Raw genomic sequence first — 24,439 nt, forward strand, 5'->3', positions numbered from 1 at the left:
AAAAATGTGCCTCTTAAATTTGAAAGAACTCGACTCATAAGTCAAGAAATAACAAACATCATGTTGGCATACTCATTGTTACGGCAAATACTATATCGAGAAATAAAAACACAGCGAAACAATGCGGTCATGGACCAAGTAGCTGATGACTCAACTAAAGTGAGTTTAGAGACACTACTAACAGAAAAAGATGAAGAAAATATCAGATCTAAACTGATATGACTGAACTGGGCAAACGTATGAAGGAGGCCGAAACCGGGTTAATTTTGAGAGAAACATGAGAGAAACTCTAGAAAACCGTGGATGAACAAAAAAACAATAATTACGGGTCTTACTGACAACGTAAACGGGATGGACGACTTCAGTCACCGCTCGCTTTGGGAAATTTCCTCGAAAGCTGTGGAACAACCGGAATGGAAGAATTCCAGGAAAATGTAATACCACACAACTACTGGGCCAGGAGAACGTCACACGGGCTCCCACAATTGAATAAGCACATTCGAACAGGCTGCCCAGGAGGGGACACCAGCAGCAAACCAGGGGGCATCATAGCAAAGTTACTTTAACTATAGGGACAAAGATAAAGTTCTATGACTGGCCATCCAAGCCTGGAAGTTGGTTGTCGGACCTTTGATGTATGAGGACCAACGGATCTACAGTACATCAACACCAACATGAGCAGAGACTTCTACATGAAGCGCAGAGAAATTGACACCATACGGAAAAAGCTATGGGGGAAAAAATAATCCTGTTCCCTTTGATGTACCCTGCACAACAACGGGTCAAATGGAAGGAAAGAAACATCACACTGAAATTAGCTAAATAAGTTACCAGCTTTCTGGATAACATGGACAAGGAGAACGGTGGAAATGGCCGTGATCTATTTGTTTTAAGTAACGAACTGACAAGTGAACAAGACAACATGGTGATTGCTATGATCTCTAGACAATTATTTTTGAATGATCAAGAGCCAATAGGCTATAAAGGCTTGAGTGGGTGCGAAGAATTGAAATGGCCCATATGTGGAAAAAGCATTTTTTATGTTAAAAATGTCCGTGTCATTGTACACTTGGTTGATGAAAGAGAGACCACTAACTAACTATCACAGTGCTATAACAGATATTCTAACCATATCTTTGGTCTGTTTCACCCCAGGGAAAAGTGTTCTCCTCCATTGAGCCCCAGACGAACATCAACGACGTGTGCATCTATCCTGGTTCTGGTGAGAATCACCTCAGAAAGACTGGTCCATTCTATGAGTAATGAGCCAGATACACTAAACATTGCTTCTGTACCGACTTCAGGCACTCTTATCTGCTTTGTAGTCATTTACCAGTATGCTCAACTACCACTAGATGGTGCCAAGTGACCTCATCAACAAGTCCTAAACACTTCTGCACCAAGGATATGCTTCTTTGTGAGATGGCTTGGACTTTGCTTTTGAAATAAGACTGCAACTCTATCCGTTGACAGCTTCTCTACCAGCAATTATGCCTAATTACAGCAATGTTTACTGAGCACTTGAGTTAAACTGTTTAAGACACTCATTCATGATGTAATTGCTGTAATTTCACGTAAATAGCAAATCCGCACAACCATTTGCATGGATGATTTGTTGTCAAAGGAAGATGGGAGCAAGCCAGGCTTTTGTCAGTAATGGTTACATACATTTTAACATTTAAAAATCCAACAAGGGTTTTGCTATTTCCTATTTGACTAGTCTACTGCCTGCATACCTACAAATCAAATCAAATCAAATTTTATTTGTCACATACACATGGTTAGCAGATGTTAATGCGAGTGTAGCGAAATGCTTGTGCTTCTAGTTCCGACAATGCAGTGATAACCAACAAGTAATCTAACTAACAATTCCAAAACTACTGTCTTATACACAGTGTAAGGGGATAAGGAATATGTACATAAGGATATATGAATGAGTGATGGTACAGAGCAGCATACAGTAGATGGTATCTATAGTCACCCTATGTTTATGTGGGCTCTACTTTCTGCATGTTCATGCAGTTAGGCTTGTAACTAGAGTCAAACAAAACCAGCAGACAATGAGCCTTTTTGTACAGTTCCGCATAACCTTAGTTTATAGCAATGCTAACTTCAGTATGGGGAAAAGGATCTGGTTGTTTCGTTAGCTCATCTCACTCATCCACATCTTTTATTTTTCTCTCCTAACTTCACAGGTATGCTCTTCACTGCCAATGAAGACCCTAAGATGAATACATTCTATATCCCTGTGAGTTCTACCACCCTTGCACTCCCTCAGGCCCATTTGACAGTTTGGTTTAACTGCTAGTTTTACATGCCTCGGTGTGCATGATTGGTTTGAAAGGTAAATTTTCCCATGAGATAGAGTTACTCCATGGTGTGAATTGAAACCAAACCGACCAAGGCAGTATAGAGAAGGCACGAAAGGACGATCTCTGTTTTGAGGTCTTGAGTTTTCGAGACATTCATTTGTTCAGTTTAGTGTTTACGGCATCCCCATTTGGCTGGTGTTTTATGGTCTGCAAAAAACACTAAAGGGCATTATTCATGGAAAACCTCCCACTGGGTTTTACCTAGAAAGTACCCTTGTTGGAACGTGAATGTTCTTCAGCAACAGGTGGCCTTGTGCCTACCCCTATACCAGCTTTTCAGTTCTTATATAGGAAAAGTGTTTGTACATTGTTAAAAAAAACATATTTAAAATTAAAATAAATAAAAAATAGTCTCGTTAGGAGGTTAATGTGTGTGTTTCTACGGTAAAGTAGTCTCTCTAGGAAGTTGAGGTGTGTCTACTGTAATGTAATGTAATGTAGTCTCTGTATAGAAAGATCATGTGGTAACCCTGACGCGATTAGTTTCTGGTCCCATTCATAAACCACTGATTAGATCATTGTGATGGTGAGATACAGAAAACAAGGTCTTAAATAGCGTGTGTTTGGGGCTACAAAGAGCTTATACTGAACTTAGGAAATATTGCATTCATCTGTTAACAGCAAACACATTCTATTTTTGGTTATTGGAGTTTTGGAATACTTCTGCAGAAAATGGAAGGCCGATATCAAACATTCACATAGCAGTGAGCACAAACTGCTCTGAATAAATAGCTACATTTTTCACTCAGGTATGGTATGAACATCAATGGTAACTTCAAATATAACACAACGTTGTCACCTTGTTTGGTTTACTCATCTAATCTATCATTCATGAATTTGAGGCAAGCATACTATTCCAATTCCAGAGAGCTCCTTTCTCCCTGGTTTTTCAACTGGTGTACAAAGGCCTCCAACACATGCCTCCCTAGATGCCTACATTACAGTAGGGCAAAGTTTGGAAGTTAACATTAGCCATTTGCTCTTCAATGATTACACTGAGGAAGGGGACATTACGTAGACTTTGAACTCTGATTTCATAGGACGGAACTCAGTTTGGATTGAACCCAGTGGCATTAAATTATCTTACGATGATGGGGTGATTTCAATCTGATAAGACTCATTCAATCCTTGTCGACTCATCCTCAGAGCCCTGAGAGGATTGGATAGGTGCAAGCAACATGGCAGAAACTACACCTAGCCAACTGGAATGTTGCCAACACCTACTTCCCTTACCAGCCCACAGCGCAGTGAAAAGAGAGAAATATATTGAATTAGAATTCTTAAAATGTTCCTTGTTCTTCATTCCTTTTCCCTCCTTCTCTACATCCCTTGTTCTTTTCTCTCCTTCCTCCCCTCCATGTTGTCCCTGTGTAGGCACTGGGACCTGCTCCTCGCTGGTGCTCCTTCCTGGACAACCTGACAGAGGAGCTGGAGGAGAGCCCTGAGAGTACCGTCTACGATGACTACAAGTTTGTCACCCGCAAGGACCTGGAGAACCTGGGTGAGAGTAGGGCTGTTAAGTGTAGAGGTTGACCGATTATGAGTTTTCAACGCCGATACCGATTATTGGAGGACCCAAAAAAAAGCTGATACTGATTAATCTGACGATGAAAAAAAAAAAAAAGTATTTGTAATAATGACAATTACAACAATACTGAATGAACACTTATTTTAACTTAATATAATACATCAATAAAATCTATTTAGCCTCAAATAAATAATAAAACATGGTCAATTTGATTTAAATAATGCAAAAACAAAGTGTTGGAGAAGAAAGTAAAAGTGCAATATGTGCCATGTAAGAAAGCTAACGTTTAAGTTCCTTGCTCAGAACATGAGAACATATGAAAGCTGGTGGTTCCTTTTAACACAAGTCTTCAATATTCCCAGGTAAGAAGTTTTAGGTTGTAGTTGTTATAGGAATTATAGGACTATTTCTCTCTCTACCATTTGTATTTCATATACCTTTGACTATTGGATATTCTTATAGGCACTTTAGTATTGCCAGTTTAACAGTATGGCTTCCGTCCCTTTCCTCACCCCTACCTGGGCTCGAACCAGGAACACATCGACAACAGCCACCCTCGAAGCAGCGTTACCCATGCAGAGCAAGGGGAACAACTACTCCAAGTCTCAGAGCGAGTGACGTTTGAAACGCTATTAGCGCGCACCCCGCTAACTAGCTAGCCATTTCACATCGGTTACACCAGCCTAATCTCGGAAGTTGATAGGCTTGAAATCATAAACAGAGCAATGCTTGAAGCATTGCGAAGAGCTGCTGGCAAAATGCACGAAAGTGCTGTTCGAATGAATGCTTCCAAGCCTGCTGGTGCCTACCATCGCTCAGTCAGACTGCTCTATCAAATCATAGACTTAATTATAACATAATAACACACAGAAATACAAGCCGTAGGTCATTAATATGGTCGAATCCGGAAACTATAATCTCGAAAACAAAACGTTTATTCTTTCAGTGAAATACAGAACCTTTCCGTATTTTATCTAACGGGTGGCATCCATCATTGAAAATAAGAATGTGTTCTTAACTGACTTGCCTAGTTAAATAAAGGTGTAAAAAAAAAATGGTCGTCCAAAAATACAGATTTCCGATTGTTATGAAAATTTGAAATCGGCCCTAATTAATCGGCCATTCCGATTAATCGGTCGACCTCTAGTTAAGTGCATAGATTACATGTATTTTCCCCCAGCCCCTGCTTCGAGACTGATGCATGATAATGGTCCATTCTAAATCCAAACAAATTTCACACACTTTATTTGGTATATGTAAAGATAAGATAAGATCATATCAAGAATAGTCTGATGGGTGACAATATTAGATATTAGAATGATATATTATCACTTGTGAATTATCACTTGTGAATAATGCTCAGTTTGTGTGCAGTAAGGCAAGAAACGGCACGTGCCTTTTCCCCCGACTTTAAAAAAAAAATAATCGCACACCACATGTAGCCTAGCCCATAGGCCTATATGTTTTGATAAGGTTTGTATCACAACTAAAGTGGCCAAATATCTTCTTCAAAATGATGTACATTAATCCGCTTTACCAAGGGGGGTAGAGCCTAATTTGCATACAAACTCAACACGAGTTTCAAGTTTGGGGAAGATTATTTTCACCATAAAAATGCTTCTTTATAATTAAAGCATTACATGCATAATCACATTTGCAGTCAGTTTTGAGAATGGTGTTTTCCCGCTAATAGATTGCATTTTGGAACATTCACGCTTATAGCCTACTGCCGTATAATGTGAAGAAATAGCCTAATAGTTCACTTTTTAAGCTAAACGTATTGATTTGTTGCGTCAGCCCTGTTTTTAGAAGGATTTTGATTCTAGTGGTTGAACTCATTTGGGATCTATCATGTCCCACAACTATCCAAGACTATGTTTGAATATTTCTTTCTCACACACAATAGAAAAGTCTACTTTTGTACTATGGGGGATAGTAGATTGACATAAGCTAGTGTTTTTGCTGTTTGTTAGGCCTACTCATCTTGTTTGCTGACGAAAAGTAAATGTGGACAGTTTTTCCAACATCTTCAATATGCGCCTCAGAATTCAATAAGGACGCACGCAGTTGCTTCCCCGATGTGTCTGTCTTCACTTGTAGCCTGTGAGAAGGACCCGGTCACGTTATGGATATTGGCTAATAAGAATTGAGATACAGTGTATTCAGACCTCTTCCCTTTTCCAAATTTTGTTTTGTTACAGCCTTATTCTAAAAAAGGTGAACGTTTTTTTCCCCATCAATCTACACACAATACCCCATAACAACAAAGCAAAAACAGTTAGGAAGGTTAACCTTTTGTCTGTATTTGGGGAGTTTCTCCCATTCTTCTATCTGCACAGCTATTTTCAGGTCTCTCCAGAGATATTCGATTGGGTTCGGGCTCTGGCTCGGCCACTCAAGTACATTCAGAGACTTGTTCCGAAGCCACCCCTGCATTGTCTTGACTGTGTGCTTAGGGTTATTGTTCTGTTGGAAGGTTAACCAGTTTGAGGTCCTGAGTGCTCTGGAGCAGGTTTTCATCAAGGATCTCTCTGCACTTTGCTCCGTTCATCTTTCCCTTGATCCTGACTATTCTCCCAGTCCCTGCCGCTGAAAAACATCCCCACAGCATGACCCTGCCACTACCATGCTTCACTGTAGGGACGATGCCAGGTTTCTTCCAGACGTGATGCTTGGCATTCAGGCCAAAGAGTTCAATCTTGGTTTCATCAGACCAGAGAATCTTGTTTCTCATGGTCTGAGAGTCCTTTAGGTGCCTTTTGGCAAACTCCAAGCCGGCTGTCATGTGCCTTTTACTGTGGGATGGCTTCCGTCTTGCCAATTTACCATTTTTAAGGCCTGTTTGTTGGAGTGCTGCAGAGATTATTGTCCCTCTGGAAGGTTCTCCCATCTCCACAGAGGAACTCTGGATCTCTGTCAGAGTGACCATTGGGTTCTTGGTCACCTCCATGACTAAGGTTCTTCTCCCCTGATTGCTCAGTTTGGCCGGGCGGCTAACTCTAGGAAGAGTCTGGGTGGTTCCAAACTTCTTCCATTTAAGAATCATGGAGGCCACTGTGTTCTTGGGGACCTTCAATGCTGGACCTTCTTTTTGTACCCTCCCCAAGTTTTTTGCCTCGACACAATCCTGTCTGAGTTCTACGGACAATTCCTTTGACCTCAGTGCATGTCAGAGCAAAACAAGCCATATCAACTGTGGGACCTTATATAGACAGATGTGTGCCTTTCCAAATCATGTCCAATCAATTGAATTTAGCACAGATGGACTCCAATCAAGTTGTAGAAACATCTCAATGGAAACAGGATGCACCTGAGCTCAATTTCGAGTCTCATGAATACTGAATACTTATGTAAATAAGGTATTTCTGTTCTTATTTAAAAAAAAATTGCAAACATTTCTAAAAAAACATGTTTTGTTTTTATTAGCTATTGTGTGTAGATGTATATGAAATATATATATATATATTAATACATTTTCGAATAAGGCTGTAACATAACAAAATGTGGAAAGAGTTTAGGTGTCCGAATACTTTCTGAATGCACTGTGTCTGAGAGAGCCATGTGAGTGAGAGGTTCTTCGGAGCATGCGGCCTGGAGAAGGGTATTAATTATATTCAGCCCACAGGCACAACGACCACTGGCTATAAAAGGCATGGATTTTTTTAGGGGGTATTACGGCCACACAAAGGGGATGCTGCCGGAAAATTTGAGGCATTATCAAGTGCTTGTCAAATTATGAATGAGAAACTGATGAAGTGTGTGCACCCTGCGCAAAAGATAAAGCAGAGCCTTTCATGCGAATGATTTCAACTCATCATTATTCACATCATGCAGCCTTATAATGTATTAAAAACAAATAGCCTAATGTTTGTATCACAACTAAGATTGCATAAATAACTCTAAATTAAGCATATAGGAGGACCATTTTCTTTGTTAACCCCTCTAGGATAGGGGACACTTGCGTCCCACTTGGCCAAAAGCCAGGGAAAATGCAGCGCGGCAAATTAAAATGAAATAAATATCAAACTTTCATTAAATCACACATGTAAGATACTAAATTAAAGCTACACTCGTTGTGAATCCAGCCAACATGTCAGATTTTAAAAATATATTTTGGCGAAAGCATAAGAAGCTATTATCTGATGATAGCACAACAGTAAACAAAGAGAGTAGCATATTTCAACCCTGCAGATGCTACACAAAACGCAGAAATAAAATATAAAACATGCCTTACCTTTGACGAACTTCTTTTGTTGGCACTCCAATATGTCCCATAAACATCACAATTGGTCCTTTTGTTCGATTAATTCCGTCCATATATATCCAAAATTTGGCGCGTTTGATCCAGAAAAAAAACAGCTTCCAGTTTGCGCAACGTCACTACAAAATATCTCAAAAGTTGCCTGTAAACTTTGCCAAAACATTTCAAACTACTTTTGTAATACAACTTTAGGTATTTTTAAACGTTAATAATCGATCAAATTGAAGACGGGTCTATCTGTGTTCAATACAGGAAGACAACAAACCAACGCTACTTTTCAAGTCTTGCGCAACTCTCAACAGTGTTACCCAGTTCCTAGATGGCCGTACTTCTTCATTGCACAAAGGAATAACCTCAACCAAATTCCAAGGACTGGTGACATCCAGTGGAAGCGGTAGGAACTGAAAACAAGTGCCTAAGAAATATAGTTTCCCAATGAGAACTCACTGAACAGACAGAGACATCAAAAAAAGTAATTCAGAACGGTTAGTCCTCTGGGTTTTACCTGCTACATAAGTTCTGTTATACTCACAGACATGATTCAAACAGTTTTAGAAACTTCAGAGTGTTTTCTATCCAAATCTACTAATAATATGCATATCTTATATTCTTGGCATGAGTAGCAGGAAGTTGAAATTGGGCACGCTATTTATCCAAAAGTGAAAATGCTGCCCCCTAGACCTTAAGAAGTTCCGCTCAACACAGACTAGCACAGACTAGCTGCATATGCGCACTCCCTCAAATCGTTTGGGTTATTCAGCTATGTTCAATTGTATTCTTCATACTGTAAAATAATGCGACGGAATTATAAGCAAATCTTGTCTGCTAAATGAAGTATGGCCCACAGCCATATTGCATAGCCAGATCAGGACCTAACATAAGGACAACTCAAGAGTATGCTATTTTGTTCTTCTGAAATAGACTGCATTTTCATCATATCATGTTTCTTTAGACCTGTCTACAATAAATAATGGATTTATTGTGAAGGTGTAGGCTATATTGCAGGGATTTATTAGACTTTTTTACATTTTGATTTTAGGCTGTGCATGGAAGCCAGGAGATATTAAATGTGTTTGTTAATTAATGGTAAATTACCGTGAGGCCGGCAGTTATTTTCTTGACAATCACCAGCTGACAAAATGTCACTACCGCCCCAGCCCTAGGTGAGAGGGGGGTAGAGATTTGTTCCTCTAAGATCTCCAGAAATACAAGTGCCTATTGAATCGAGCATTCAAGTTATTTTAGGCCTACAGGTTCTAGGGAAACTTCCAGGGCTGTCTACACTACACTTGCCATTCAGTGGAGACCATTTTGAATTTAGGCATATTGAGGCAACACAAAGGCCCGGTGTACAAGTCCCTTCTAAAAATGAACGGTAGGGGAAACACTGTCGGAATGGAGAGAGAAATTAAGAGATGGAATAAGGGATAGTGAGAGATAAAGGGGTGGTGAACAGAAGGGTTGAAAGAACAGAAGAATGCTTGGGTTAGCGCTAAAGAGATCAAATGACAAAGACGAGAAATTCAGTTGGTTGGGGAGGAATAAAAGGAGGGGGAGAGTGGGAGGGAGACGGAGGGAGGGAGGGTGATAGAGTGGGAGGGGGAGGGTGAGAGAGGGCAGGAGGGAGGGGTGGAGTAGATTAGGGGGGAAGGGGAGTTCAGTTCACTGCAGCTGTGAAATGTCCTTGTTATGTAACAGACAGGCTGCCAGGCGGATAGTGAGATTTCTGGGGAAAGGGGGGTTCTATCTTTTTACCACACACACACACACACACGAACACAGTCCTTGCCAGGGTTGGGGAGTAACTGATTACATGTAATCTGATTACAAAACAGCTAACTGTAATCTGGCCAGTGTAGGCGGTCATTGTAAATAAGAGTTCTTAACTGACTTGCCTAGTTAAATTAAATATGTTCCGTTACCAGCAAAAATATTGTAATTAGATTACAAACACTTTTGAAATATTGATTATTACTTCTTGGATTACTTTTAAATTCTTTCTCAGTGACATTCAATTCAGCATTGAAAATGGGCACAAGATTAAGTTTGTTCCACCTGAGCAAGTCTGACCACAAGTCAGAGAGCACTATGATGACACACCAAATGCGTTTGATGGATGCTTTTTGTCTTCTAATGCCTCTTAAAATGAAAGTAATCCAAAAGTAACGGAAATGAATCGGATAACCTTACTGAGTTTGGGTAATCCAAAAGTTACGTTACTGATTACAATTTTGGACAGGTACCTACTAACTGTAACGGATTACACTTACAAAGTAACCTAGCCAACCCTGGTCCTTGCGTGCCTCAACTCCCACACATTCCTGAATTAAAGTGGCCTTCTGGAATGAAACTAAGCAGAGACTAAAAAGCCTCATGGCAGTCTCTAACTTCATTCAGAGCTTAAAGAATTGTGGGTGGAGACAGATGTTACAAAACTTGATCTAAATGCTCTCAAAAGGTGTCTTGCCAAATAGCTGAAAAGGCCAAGTTAGCAGAATCTAGCACAAAATGAAACAAGCTTTCATTACAGTCCTGTTGACAAAACAGTTTTTCTTTAGCATACACTTGATTATTAAAGTCTGTAATATGAAGTAAAAGCTTAATGATTGTAAAACTCACTGCTAAGTATATGCCTACCCTATGTTCCCTACGGTCCTGAATGTGTCAGTTTAAATGGGAACAACCAGCCTGTTGAAGGAAGCAGATGTCTGCAGATATCTGTAGTCTTATGCCATTTTCTTACAGCACATTCCAGTAGGCTGCTTCTCAAAGTTAAAGGGATAGTTCACCCAAATTACAAAATTACATTAGTTTCCTTACCCTTTAAGCCAGTGGTATTCAAAATCAGGTACGGTGGGGCCACCAAATTTAAATAAAACTATATTTTTCGGGGGCTGGGGAACCAAAAATGAACCGTACAGATGGGACAATATACAAATGTTTTGAAAAAAGATACATTTGCAAAATACAATTTCATTAAGTAAATTTATTTATTGCTTCTCTTAATTTTGATAAGAGATGAATATGTACTGAATTGAAGGTTATTTGTTGATGTGAAAATTAACATTTACAACATTAGATTTGTGGTGGGGTCGACACAATTTCTGGCGAAAAAAATTGTGTCCCCACTGAAAAAGGTTGAATACCACTGTTGGAAGCGGTCTATGGACAAGGTATGACAGCAATCTATGCTTTGGTTTAGTTTTTCCCTGGCACTGTTCCTGGTCATAAATCCCATTCATGTCATGGTACCGATATTAGCATTTTACGCGTATCATGTTCAAATCTTCTATAAGTGATGTCGTTGAGCTTCAACATTCAATTTGAGATACTTTCAGATGATTTGGACATGATGCGTGAAAAATGCTAATATCGGTACCATGACTTGAATAGGGCTTTTGCCACAACTGCTAAAACGTTAGCATTTGGAAACGGTGCCAGGGAAATTATAACAAAGGAACTCCCCACACCTGGTTGTCTAAGACTTAATTGAAAGGAAAAAACAAGAACCTGTAGACACTAGGCCCTCCATGGAATGAGTTTGACATCCCTGGCTTACAGGGTAAGAAAACCAATGTGTAATTTAGTCGTTTGGGTGAACTATCTCTTTAATTAATACTCCTTACTGGGCTTGGCAATACACGTCACCAATTTGGAAGAGCACCAATATTTTATGTTTCAGGTGACATGTAGCCTGCCTCAGGGAGGTTGAATATAGAGACACTGTAAATAAAATATACACTGCTCAAAAAAATAAAGGGAACACTAAAATAACACATCATAGATCTGAATGAATGAAATATTCTTATTAAATACTTTTTTCTTTACGTAGTTGAATGTGTTGACAACAAAATCACACAAATGATCAATGGAAATCAAATTTATCAACCCATGGAGGTCTGGATTTGGAGTCACAGTCAAAATTAAAGTGGAAAACCACACTACAGGCTGATCCAACTTTGATGTAATGTCCTTAAAACAAGTCAAAATGAGGCTCAGTAGTGTGTGTGGCCTCCACGTGCCTGTATGACCTCCTTACAATGCCTGGGCATTCTCCTGATGAGGTGGCGTATGGTCTCCTGAGGGATCTCCTTCCAGACCAGGACTAAAGCATCTGCCAACTCCTGGACAGTCTGTGGTGCAACGTGGCGTTGGTGGATGGAGCGAGACAATATGTCCCAGATGTGCTCAATTGGATTCAGGTCTGGGGAACGGGCGGGCCAGTCCATAGCATCAATGCCTTCCTCTTGCAGGAACTGCTGACACACTCCAGCCACATGAGGTCTAGCATTGTCTTGCATTAGGAGGAACCCAGGGCCAACCGCACCAGCATATGGTCTCACAAGGGGTGTCTGAGGATCTCATCTCGGTACTTAATGGCAGTCAGGCTACCTCTGGCGAGCACATGGAGGGCTGTGCGGCCCCCCAAAGAAATACCACCCCATACCATGACTGACCCACCGCCAAACCGGTCATGCTGGAGGATGTTGCAGGCAGCAGAACGTTCTCCACAGAGTCTCCAGACTCTGTCACGTCTGTCACGTGCTCAGTGTGAACCTGCTTTCATCTGTGAAGAGCACAGGGCACCAGTGGTGAATTTGCCAAATGCCAAACGTCCTGCACGGTGTTGGGCTGTAAGGACAACCCCCACCTGTGGACGTTGGGCCCTCATACCACCCTCATGGAGTCTGTTTCTGACCGTTTGAGCAAACACATGCACATTTGGTCATTTTGCAGGGCTCTGGCAGTGCTCCTCCTGCTTCTCCTTGCACAAAGGCGGAGGTAGCGGTCCTGCTGCTGGGTTGTTGCCCTCCTACGTCTCCTGATGTACTGGCCTGTCTCCTGGTAGCGCCTCCATGCTCTGGACACTACGCTGACAGACACAGCAAACCTTCTTGCCAAATCTCGCATTGATGTGCCATCCTGGATGAGCTGCACTACCTGAGCCACTTGTGTGGGTTGTAGACTCCGTCTCATGCTACCACTAGAGTGAAAGCACCGCCAGCATTCAAAAGTGACCAAAACATCAGCCAGGAAGCATAGGAACTGAGAAGTGGTCTTTGGTCACCACCTGCAAAACCACTCCTTTATTGGGGGTGTCTTGCTAATTGCCTATAATTTCCACCTGTTGTCTATTCCATTTGCACAACAGCATGTGGAATTTATTGTCAATCAGTGTTGCTTCCTAAGTGGACAGTTTGAATTCACAGAAGTGTGATTGACTTGGAGTTACATTATGTTGTTTAAGTGTTCCCTTTATTTTTTTGAGCATTGTATAAATCAACAATCATTATACAAATGTATAATGTAGCTGTTTACTCATGTTATGCAAATATGTACATTTCATGTACATATAATGTTATGTTCAACCATAGGTCTGTCTCACTTGGTGGGATCTGCTCTCCTGCGGGCATACATGCACGGCTTCTTCATGGACATCAGACTGTACCACAAGGTAGGTTGTGTAGTTGTGCATATTCTTAGTTGATTGTTGATGTTACAGAGTTATGTGTTTTAAATACATTTTGTGTGATTTGTCCAGGTGAAGACCATGGCCAATCCGTTTGCCTATGAGGAGTACCGCAAGGACAAGATTCGCCAGAAGATAGAAGAGTCCAGGGCCCAGAGAGTACAAATCAAGGTGGGATATTGTACTCTGTCTGACTGTTAAAAACATACATTCAGACAGACTGGATATGGTGACAAATGATGTTTTCTAAGAAGTATATACAGTTGAAGTCGGACGTTTACATACACTTAGGTTGGAGTCATTAAAACTAATTTTTCAACCACTCCACAAATGTCTTGTTAACAAACTAAAGTTTTGGCAAGTCGGTTAGGACATCTACTTTGTGCATGACACAAGTAATTTTTCCAACAATTGTTTACAGACAGATTATTTCACTTATAATTCACAATTCCAGTGGGACAGAAGTTTACATACACTAACACAGAACCCAAACCGTCTGCGCGCATGCGCCATCGTGCATAAATGAATTTTGTCCCCGCACACCAATAGTACGCAAGTATAAACACCATGGGACCACGCAGCCGTCATACCGCTCAGGAAGGAGATGCGTTCTGTCTCCTAGAGATGAAAGTACTTTGGTGCGAAAAGTGCAAATCAATCCCAGAACAACAGCAAAGGACATTGTGAAGATGCTGGAGGAAACGGGTACAAAAGTATCTATATCCACAGTAAAACGAGTCCTATATCGACATAACCTGAAAGGCTACTCAGCAAAGAAGAAGCCACTGCTCCAAAACCGCCATAAAAAAGCCAGACTATGGTTTGCAACTGCACATGGGGACAAAGATTGTACTTTTTGGAGAAATGTCCTCTGGTTTGATGAAACAAAAATAGAACTGTTTGGCCATAATGACCATCATTATGTTTGGGGGAAAAAGGGGGAGGCTTGCAAGCCGAAGAACACCATCCCAACCGTGAAGCACGGGGGTGGCAGCATCATGTTGTGGGGGTGCTTTGCTGCAGGAGGAGGGACTGGTGCACTTCACAAAATAGATGGCATCATGAGGAAAGAAAATTATGTGGATATATTGAAGCAACATCTCAAGACATCAAAGCTTGGTCGCAAATGGGTCTTCCAAATGGACAATGATCCTAAGCATACTTCCAAAGTTGTGACAAAATGGCTTAAGGACAACAAAGTCAAGATACTGGAGTGGCCATCACAAAGCCCTGACCTCAATCCTATAGAACATTTGGGAGCAGAACTGAAAAAGCATGTGCGAGCAAGGAGACCTACAAACCTGACTAGGTTACACCAGCTCTGTCAGGAGGAATGGGAGAAAATTTACCCAACTTATTGTGGGAAGCTTGTGGAAGGTTACAAGAAACGTTTGACCCAAGTTAAACAATTTAAAGGCAATGCTACCAAATACTAATTGAGTGTATGTAAACTTCTGACCCACTGGGAATGTGATGAAAGAAATCAAAGTTGATATAATTCATTCTCTTTACTATTATTCTGACATTTCACATTCTTAAAATAGTGGTGATCCTAACTGACCTAAGACAGGAAATTTATACTTGGATTAAATGTCAGGAATTGTGAAAAACTAAGTTTAAATGTATTTGGCTAAGGTGTATGTAAACTTCAACTGTATAGCTAATATATTGTTTGTTGTATGAATGTTCTATGTTGCTGAGACAGAAGCTGCCCAAGGTGAACAAGGAGCTGGCTCTCAAACTGATGGAGGAGGGAGACGATGAGGCAGAACTGTCTGCCAGGAAGAAGAAGGGCAAGGTAGGAGCACATGTACCTGCACACATAGTTCACATACTACTGGTCTGGTCTACAATTGATGAAGACTTCCGAGCTGTAGGCTGGGTTTATATAGTTTTGGTTCTAAGGTAATCTAGAGGAAACGGGTATGTATATCTGCAATATACTCATCTAGCGAATGTCAGCTGCCTAAGCTGTCAATCAAATCCTTTCTCTCCCTCTCTCTCTGCCCCTCTGCCAGGCTCTACCCAGCATCCTTAGTGACGAGCGTTTCCAGGTGATGTTTGAGAACCCAGACTACCAGGTGGAGGAGCAGAGTGAGGAGTTCCGCCTGCTCAACCCCATTGTGTCCAAAGTGGGCCAGAAGAGGAGGAAGAAGCTGCGGCTGCTAGCCAAGCAGGCCACAGACGCCGAAAATGTAACGATGCTAGATAGCTAGCGTACTACCCCTACTGAAGTTTGACACCCACTATGGAATATGACTTTCAGTGTGATCAACCTTTCTACCCTTTCTAATTCTACAATGCCACACCCTACCTCTTCTTCCTCTGCAGGCGGAGGCAGACCAGGAAGAGGAGGAACCAGAGGGGCGTGGCAGCTCAGACGAGAGTTCTGATGATGATAAAAGCTGGGTGGACGAGGTCAGGGAGCAGCGGCGCCTCATATATGAGGAGGGGAGGGACCGCAGGCGGCAGGAGAGGAAACAGCAGGACCGCAACACCACCCTGCTGGACCAGGACTCCACCCAGAACCATGCCAAGAAACCGGGTCAGCAGCCCCGCTTCTTCCAGATCAAGGCTGGTGAGGAGTTCCGCAGCTTCGGGGATGTGGCGCGCAAGCAGAAATTGCAGAAGTGAGTACAGTTTTTTTGTTTTTTTCAAGTGAGCTTCTGGTTATGTTCTCTAGTCTCTACGAACAACCTCTGAACCATAATATTTTGAGTAGATGCCACAGAGTACTACAGCGATTGCATCAAATGCTATGGATTTTCCCATTGTTACTGTCATTCAACAGAAATAAATCACCCCTCACATGGACATGGGACATAGAGTATATAATAGGGCTGCACGATATTGGAAACAAATGTGTTTTTTAACAAATATTGCGATTTATGATTTGACGTGGGATATAAACTCAGCAAAAAAGAAACATCCCTTTTTCAGGACCCTGTCTTTCAAAGATAAGTCGTAAAAAATAAAATAACTTCACAGATCTTCATTGTAAAAGGTTTAAACACTGTTTCCCATGCTTGTTCAATGAACCATAAACAATTAATGAACATGCACCTGTGGAACGGTCGTTAAGACACTAACAGCTTACAGACGGTATGCAATTAAGGTCACAGTTATGTAAACTAAAGAGGCCTTTCTACTGACTCTGAAAAACACCAAAAGAAAGATGCCCAGGGTCCTTGCTCACCTGTGTGAATGTGCCTTAGGCATGCTGCAAGGAGGCATGAGGACAGCAGATGAGGCCAGGGCAATCAATTGAAATGTCCGTACTGTGAGACACCTAAGACAGCGCCACAGGGAGACAGGACGGACAGCTGATCATCCTCGCAGTGGCAGACCACGTGTAACAACACCTGCACAGGATCGGTAAATCCAAACATCACACCCGCGGGACAGGTACAGGATTGCAACAACAACTGCTGAGTTAAACCAGGAATGCACCATCCCTCCATCAGTGCTCAGACTGTCCGCAATAGGCTGAGAGAGGCTGGACTGAGGGCTTGTAGACCTGTTGTAAGGCAGGTCCTCACCAGACATCACCGGAAACAACGTCGCCTATGGGCACAAACCCACCGTCACTGGACCAGACAGGACTGGCAAAAAGTGCTCTTCACTGAGGAGTCGCGGTTTTGTCTCGCCAGGGGTGTTGGTTGGATTTGCATTTATCGTCGAAGGAATGAGCGTTACACCGAGGCCGGTACTCTGGAGCGGGATTGATTTGGAGGTGGAGGGTCCATCATGGTCTGGGGCGGCGTGTCACAGCATCATCGGACTGAGCTTGTTGTCATTGCAGGCAATCTCAACGCTGTGCGTTACAGTGAAGACGTCTTCCTCCCTCATGTGGTACCCTTTCTGCAGGCTCATCCTGACATGACCCTCCAGCATGACAATGCCACCAGCCGTACTGCTCGTTCTGTGTGTGATTTCCTGCAAGACAGGAATGTCAGTTCTGCCATGGCCAGCGAAGAGCCCGGATCTCAATCCCATTGAGCACGTCTGGGACCTGTTGGACGGGGGGTGAGGCCTAGGGCCATTCCCTCAGAAATGTCCCGGAACTTGCAGGTGCCTTGGTGGAAGACTGGGGTAATATCAGTGGCGTTGTGTGACACAACTGTACATTTTAAAGTGGCCTTTCATTGTCCCCAGCACAAGATGCATCTGTCTAATGATCATGCTGTTTAATCACCTTCTTATGCCACACCTGTCTTGGTTAATGAGAAATGCTCACTGACAGGGATGTAAACAAATTTGTGCACAACATTTAAGAGAAATAAGCTTTTTGTGCATGTAGAACATTTTTGCCATTTAAAAAAAAAATTCAGCTCATGAAACATGGGACCAAAACATAGTTGTATAGTTTTGTTCAGTGTACATATGACCTCAATTACCTAAACTAACCCGTACCCCCTGTGTATATAGCGTCGTTGTTGTTATATTGTTACTTTTTAATTAATTTTTTACATTAGTTAGAAAATATTATCTTCCTCTGCATTGTTGGTTAAGGGCTTGTAAGTAAGCATTTCACGGTAAGGTCTACTACACCTGTTGTATTTGGTACATGTGACTGACAAATAATACTTGATTTGATCTAACAGCGAGGAGGAGGAACAATGAAAACGGATGTTACACACGGCTGAGATGTTTCAAAATATTGCATCTACATGGATCTCTTGCGATCTGGATATTGCACATGCCTCTATTGCGATTTTGATGTGAATTTGATTCATTGCGTAGCCCTAGTTTATAAGTATTTATTTTGCCAGTACACCGATTAGCAGGGAAACGTGTGGGCCTGTGTGTACTGTGTCTAAGGTGCCTGACTGTACTGAGCTCTCTACAGCAGACAGAAATGTGTGGCCTGGCCTGAGAGTCTGTCACATCCATCACTGTCTTGACAGGTGGACACATGCAGCACGTAGCAAGAAAAATGAGGACACAGGTCAAATATAGGAAGGCTCCAAATACAGGAAGGGTGTCCCAAGGTTTTCTTCACATTATGTAACACACCCTCTACTTGTGCTTCAAACTCAATTAAAAGCAATTATTTAAGTTGAGTGAAAGAAGACTAAATGTTGAACAATAGAGCAGTTTTTGTAGTGCACCTACTCCCAACATTTAAAACAGACAATGAATTCACTGCAGCATTTAAAAAAAATTTGTCTCAAAGTGCCTTTTTAAATGATAATTTGTTAGTGTTTTTATTTGAAAAGTAACTCCATTGATTTTACTCTGAATACTTTTTAAATTAGCGAAAAATGTAATTAAAGTAACATTAAAGTACTTTTACTTGAGTAGGATATTTAAGTACTCTTTTCTCCCCTATAGGTACTGCATTTCATCACTATTGTAGTGTGTGTATGCTGGTGATAGACCTGCCCATGTGTCCCGTATTGACATGTTATGTGTCTACTAGAGCATCACTGGAGGAGCGTCTGAAGCTGGAGGAACGTTCTGGAACAGTAAACGTGGCTGACACAGCTGTTGGCAGCAAACAGCTCACCTTCACCCTCAAGAAGGTAAGTCATGATGACACCATTACATAATAAGCCACTGAAAGGGACAACAAATGTCTTTTCAAACTACGGATCTGGATTTCTGCTGATCCTCGAATTCAGTAACAAACAGTTTGTCGTTGTTTTGCTTATCAGTTCGTAGACCATGTGCCATAGAATCAGTACATCAAATCTCTTCCCAACTATTTTGCAATCTATATGGCACAGCGAACCATTTTTTTGTTCCTTAAATGAAACACAATTTTCTTTAACCAATTCTGTTTTTTAATGCAGGGCTGACGAACAAATTCCTTTTTTTTTCTCTCTCTCTTTCCACTTGCCTCTTCCATTTATCATTTTGTTTTTCTCCTCAATTTCGTGATATCCAATTGGTAGTTAGTCTTGTCCTATCGCTGCAACTCCCTTACAAGCTAAGTTTGGCCAAGGGTCCCTCACATGCAGAGACTGAGTCTGTCTGCTGGGTAAATCCCCTGTACTACAGCATGAGCTGGGGGTCAATGTTGATTACAGGTCTGTTAAGAGAAAGCTATAATTGTTTTGCAGAAGATCGTTTAAAGATGCACAATGCAGAAATCGCTCCGCCATTTCTTGGTTGCTAAAATTGTAATAGTTCGCCTAATTTCAGTTTGTGACAAAACAAGTAAGTACAATGTAGAGAATCATTGTACCATCTACAGGTCAGCCAACTTTTGAAGATATCTTGGAGTTAGATTTGCCCCTGGCACAATCTCTAGACAGGGGATTGGGGGTCCTATCCCAGGAAGATTTTACTGTTTTAAAGCTAATTTCCTGCAATTCTGTGTATTTTGACATGGCTTAGGCCTATGACCAGGGTGGAAAATTAGGTGTATTCAGGATGCATTGAACATTAAATGAACACTCAAAATTTGACGAATTTGTTACTTTGAGATTTTGGGGGGATGAAATGTAAAGTATGCTAATATTAGCTGTAACATTTTTTTAGGTGGTTTGACACTTTATTCAGTAATGAAAATGAGATAGGGAGACAGGCAAATGCTAGAAACAGTGGGAAGGTTGGAAACCGGGATTGACCCCTGTTCTCGGGTGTAAAGTTGTATACGACACCTACCGGGGATTGTTACCACTATTAATATTAATGGTTGATGGCAGTGGATAACCAAATTATAGATTGCAGTCTGTTTGTCCATAGACTGCTTTCAAGGTAAGGACACAAACATTTTATGTTTTGTAATTTGGGTGAACGCTCTCTTTAAAATAGGACTGAAAGAAAATCCTGCCTGCTCTCCAGGTGGGTTGGCCATCCCCGATCTATGTTTCACAAGTGCTGGGTGTTTGAAAATGCATTTCTTAAAATCGCCGAACCTTAAAGAAAAATGTAATGAATACAATATTCAGGTGGTTTATGCCTACTAGTTGAAGGTTCTTGCCATCATCTTACTATCCATAGACAAAATATGTGTTTATGAGTTGAGTCCCACCTACCATCTCTGCCTAGCATGTGCACAATACTAAAATGTCATTTAATAAGCATTTAATATCCAATGCTGCTTTGTATGACTTATTCAAAACTGTCTGTAAATAGCTGCAAAAAACTACATAGCCTCATATAATTCATTTTCAAACACAGAAGTAGGCATATCAGATTTCAAATGTGTTCACAGTGGCAGAATTGTGAAGAAGTAGAATACTAAAATAAGTGTGGGCAATAACAGCAGTGTTCTTGATGAAGCACAGTAATTACCCTATATTTTAGCCCATCGTTAAGAATGACAATTGTTTTACTGATCAGACTAAATGAAATAAATAGCTAATAAAATCTACTGAAGACAAGATTGCATAAATCTGCCCCTACACTCTACCCAAATTATTTGTATATGTAGAATTAAAAGTTTTCCTTTTGGGTTCAAAATTACTTTAAAAGTTCCAAATCAGGTCACCCTACCAAACTTCCCTGCTAAAACATACTGTAGGTCTGTGTGCTGCCTTGTCATTGTCACAGCCTAAATTCCAATCACCAAACAAGGGGACTAATGCAAGTGTGGATTAAATTGACTTTAGTACATGCTGTCAAGGCTGCATTCTGAAATGGGGACGGGAGTAACAGCAAACAAAAGCGTGCTACCGTGCTTCTCTTTTTACAGTTTCATAAACTCAGGGGAGACTTCTCTCTCTCTCCATTCACCTCCGCTCTAATCTTGAGGGGCGTTTCTTTATACCATGCATCCAAACAATGATATAGATTTCACTTGTGATGTTAAATTTCAGGCGCAGATGCTCCGATTTCAAAACGATTTGGAGCACAGTTGAAAAATGAAAGAAGTACTTTTCAATGCGTGAGATGTGAGAGCGTGAGAAGTGGGTCAACTGAGTGTCTCACGGCCAATGCGTTAGAGTTGGCAGCTCTGTATCTAAACTGCTGTGAAATATATTTTCCATAACCAGAAATATTGCATTTTCAGCAGTTTGAAAGTGTATAAACCTGAAAGTAAAAGATGCAAAAACAAAACTTAAGATCGGGAAGCATAGAAATAGCGCACATAGAACAGATCTACCGCTTCTTAGACTTGCTTTCAATGAGAATGACAGATCTATAACACACATTTATATGTGAATTGGGTCAGGTTGCCCAAACAGTTATATATTGCAACTTAAATCATACTCTAATTAAAAGTATATATTTCTCCTTTCGCTCTCTGCCTCTCCTTTCTCAATTATCTCCTTCAGTCGGAGCAGCAACAGCGGCAGCAGCAGGCGGAGCGTGAACACCACGAGGAGAGGAAGAAGCTGAGGAGGTCCGCTGGACACCTGTCGAGTGAGAGAGGCAGAGGTAGAGGTAGAGGTGGATTTAGAGGGAGGGGCGGAAGTAGAGGCGGATTTAGAGGCAGAGGAGGGAGTAGAGGCAGGGGGCACTACTGAGGTAGAGGCAGTGGTAACTGAACTACTCTCAGGGAAAATACTGAGATTAAGTAGCCCAAAGTCAAAAGAGCAACGTCTTTTCTTACAGCCATTTCCCAACCTAATTTATAATAAAATGAAACTTTTTTACCGTCTGAGAATCAAGAGGTTGTGATACAAAAGTGACCTGACCGATTGTGACCTGCCCTATAACTCCGTTATGTTGGTGGAGCTGCTATGAAAGGATACAATGTGTAATATCTGTTGGGTGCAAAATGGTGTTATTGTGTGGTGTATGCAGTTTGATCTGTGTGCATTCGTATGTCTGTGAAAGGCTCCTGACCTTCACCGTGTTTTTGTCACTTCACAATCTTCATTGTTCTCTAGTGCAGACAAAACCATATCTGTATTATGCACTGTGCCTAGCCCATAAACCCTTTCTACCAAACGTATCTCCCTGGTCTGTGTTATGTTCTGATTGTAGCCTCATGGTCGATGGAAGCAGCTATCCAAAAATACGTCCAACAATTGGACACACTGAGTCACTGACTCGTTCCATTTTCCGAAGAGATGCATGCATTTTTAAATGAATTACAGGTGAAGCCTCAGTTGTATGGGTAAAGTAATTGTTTTAATCAACTGACAAGGATTAGCACCCAATAATGAATGTCTGTCCACTTGCATGACTAACAACTGAAAGGCTTCACAAACCTCTTTTACTTCCTTGTATAACAACACTTTCTTTGGAAATCAAACGGCCACCATTTCACTCCAGTCCAGACAAATGGGAAGAGAAAACAGAAGAAAAGTCCTGGGAACATGGATCCCCAATTCTTGGAAGCACCTTTCTCCGTTTGGCCACCCATCGCCCTTTCACACATGGCTGGGCCCTCTTGTCTCCTTTGATCCTGCCCCTTTTGAAATGTCAGGAGGTGTTGTCCAATTCCCCCGACCCACTCCGTTAAAACACTGTTGCCTGGGACCTCAAACTAGTTTTGCCCCGCATTCGGTCTTCAACGAGGTCCGCCATCAAAATTAGCAGACAATTGTCCTCTATCCATCGTTTTTGGAATTGCCAATGCTCTCTGACTGTCTAGCTTTCATTTGGGTGATTATTAGCAATCTGACCACAGTAAATAAACTGTATGAATGTAGGTCCGTTATCATTTCTCCACAGTTTTGATTTGTTTTTAGTAATTAAAAGTATATTGAGTTCATTCCCAGCTTTAGCCATTGTCTGCCTCCCTTGCTCTTCCTTCCCGCCTGTTTGGTGCTTACCCCTCTAACCTGGCTAGTCGCTCTTACAATTGTTATGCTCATTTGACTTTGCCCAGATCATTGCGAGTGGAGTATGACATACAAATGTAATCCAAAGATTATAGGATGTCTGAAGAAAGTTGAAGCTGTTCATTCTACTTTCCATTGTTGGTTGCTGCAGAGTGGGATGAATAACAACAGGTGAAACAAAGAAAGGATAACTGTTAATTTACTCAAATGTCCAAGTTATGCAAGCATATCTCAAGATTCAATGGTATGATTCAAAAGGAAGGCCTTACACCATACAACAAGTTGTGTGTAGTAAAACTGAGCGAAATAGAGGGCAGTCGGAGACTATATGGCAGGGCTCTCCAACCTTGCTTCTGGAGAGCTACTGTCCTGTAGGTTTTCGCCCCAACCCTAATCTAGCACACCCGATTGTAATAATTAGCAGGTTGAGAAGCTGAATCGGGTTGGAGTGAAAACCTACAGGAAGATGGCTCTCCAGGAACAGGGTTAGAGAGACCTGCTATACGGAAATAGTGAGGGATTATGAGTGTCTGAGGGGTTGAGGCTTGTGGTCTTCATACAGTAATGACACACATTTAAGTTAGTCAGGAACGGGAGACTCTTTCTTCATGGCACAGTTGTGTGGTGGGTAGTGGTGCATGGGGAGTGGGCAGATGATTTATGTATGTTAAGCACTGCTGTGTACTTTCAGGGGTCACATAGCTGATAGCCACAGCCTACTTTTTCCTCATTGTGTTTGGGAAGAAAAGAGGAAAAGAAAGTGAGCGTGAGAGAGTGACTGCGTGTCACCACCAATCATACTTACGTAAGAGGCTCATTCAAGCCATCAACTGGGATGCTACAAAGTGAACTTTGGTTGTGTTTGTCATTTGCTAACTTATCCTCAAGACAGCAAATCTACCGACTGATGTGGGAATGGTTAGTCTGTCAAGTCTGGACAGCTGGTGACGCTTGTAGATTTTTTTACACGGTCTTCTTTTTTGCTCGACAAAACCATCACCATGGATACGCCAGATCTAGGCCACAAGAAGTGGGTCAGGGTAAGTTGGCACTTCCTGGAGCACATCACTCTTTTTCCAAGAAATTACAAAGAAAGGAAAACGTCAGAGTAACCAATAGAAT

At 41.5% G+C, this 24,439-nt stretch overlaps 1 protein-coding gene across 1 annotated transcript in view; it reads left to right on the plus strand.

The window, feature by feature from the left end:
- The window catches only part of nol10 (nucleolar protein 10), a 33,939-nt gene extending 11,457 nt beyond the window's left edge, over nucleotides 1-22,482 (plus strand). The window contains exons 12-21 of the mRNA XM_029687913.1: nucleotides 1,156-1,222; nucleotides 2,196-2,248; nucleotides 3,747-3,873; nucleotides 13,537-13,616; nucleotides 13,704-13,802; nucleotides 15,337-15,429; nucleotides 15,650-15,826; nucleotides 15,963-16,261; nucleotides 19,054-19,156; nucleotides 21,860-22,482. Of these exons, the coding sequence (XP_029543773.1) occupies nucleotides 1,156-1,222; nucleotides 2,196-2,248; nucleotides 3,747-3,873; nucleotides 13,537-13,616; nucleotides 13,704-13,802; nucleotides 15,337-15,429; nucleotides 15,650-15,826; nucleotides 15,963-16,261; nucleotides 19,054-19,156; nucleotides 21,860-22,051 (1,290 nt within the window). The 3' untranslated portion in view covers nucleotides 22,052-22,482. The remainder of the gene's footprint in view (nucleotides 1-1,155; nucleotides 1,223-2,195; nucleotides 2,249-3,746; nucleotides 3,874-13,536; nucleotides 13,617-13,703; nucleotides 13,803-15,336; nucleotides 15,430-15,649; nucleotides 15,827-15,962; nucleotides 16,262-19,053; nucleotides 19,157-21,859) is intronic.
- Nucleotides 22,483-24,439: the final 1,957 nt, after the last annotated feature.

Source organism: Oncorhynchus nerka, linkage group LG18 (assembly GCF_034236695.1).
Source record: "Oncorhynchus nerka isolate Pitt River linkage group LG18, Oner_Uvic_2.0, whole genome shotgun sequence".
In the NCBI taxonomy this organism is placed as follows: domain Eukaryota; kingdom Metazoa; phylum Chordata; class Actinopteri; order Salmoniformes; family Salmonidae; genus Oncorhynchus; species Oncorhynchus nerka.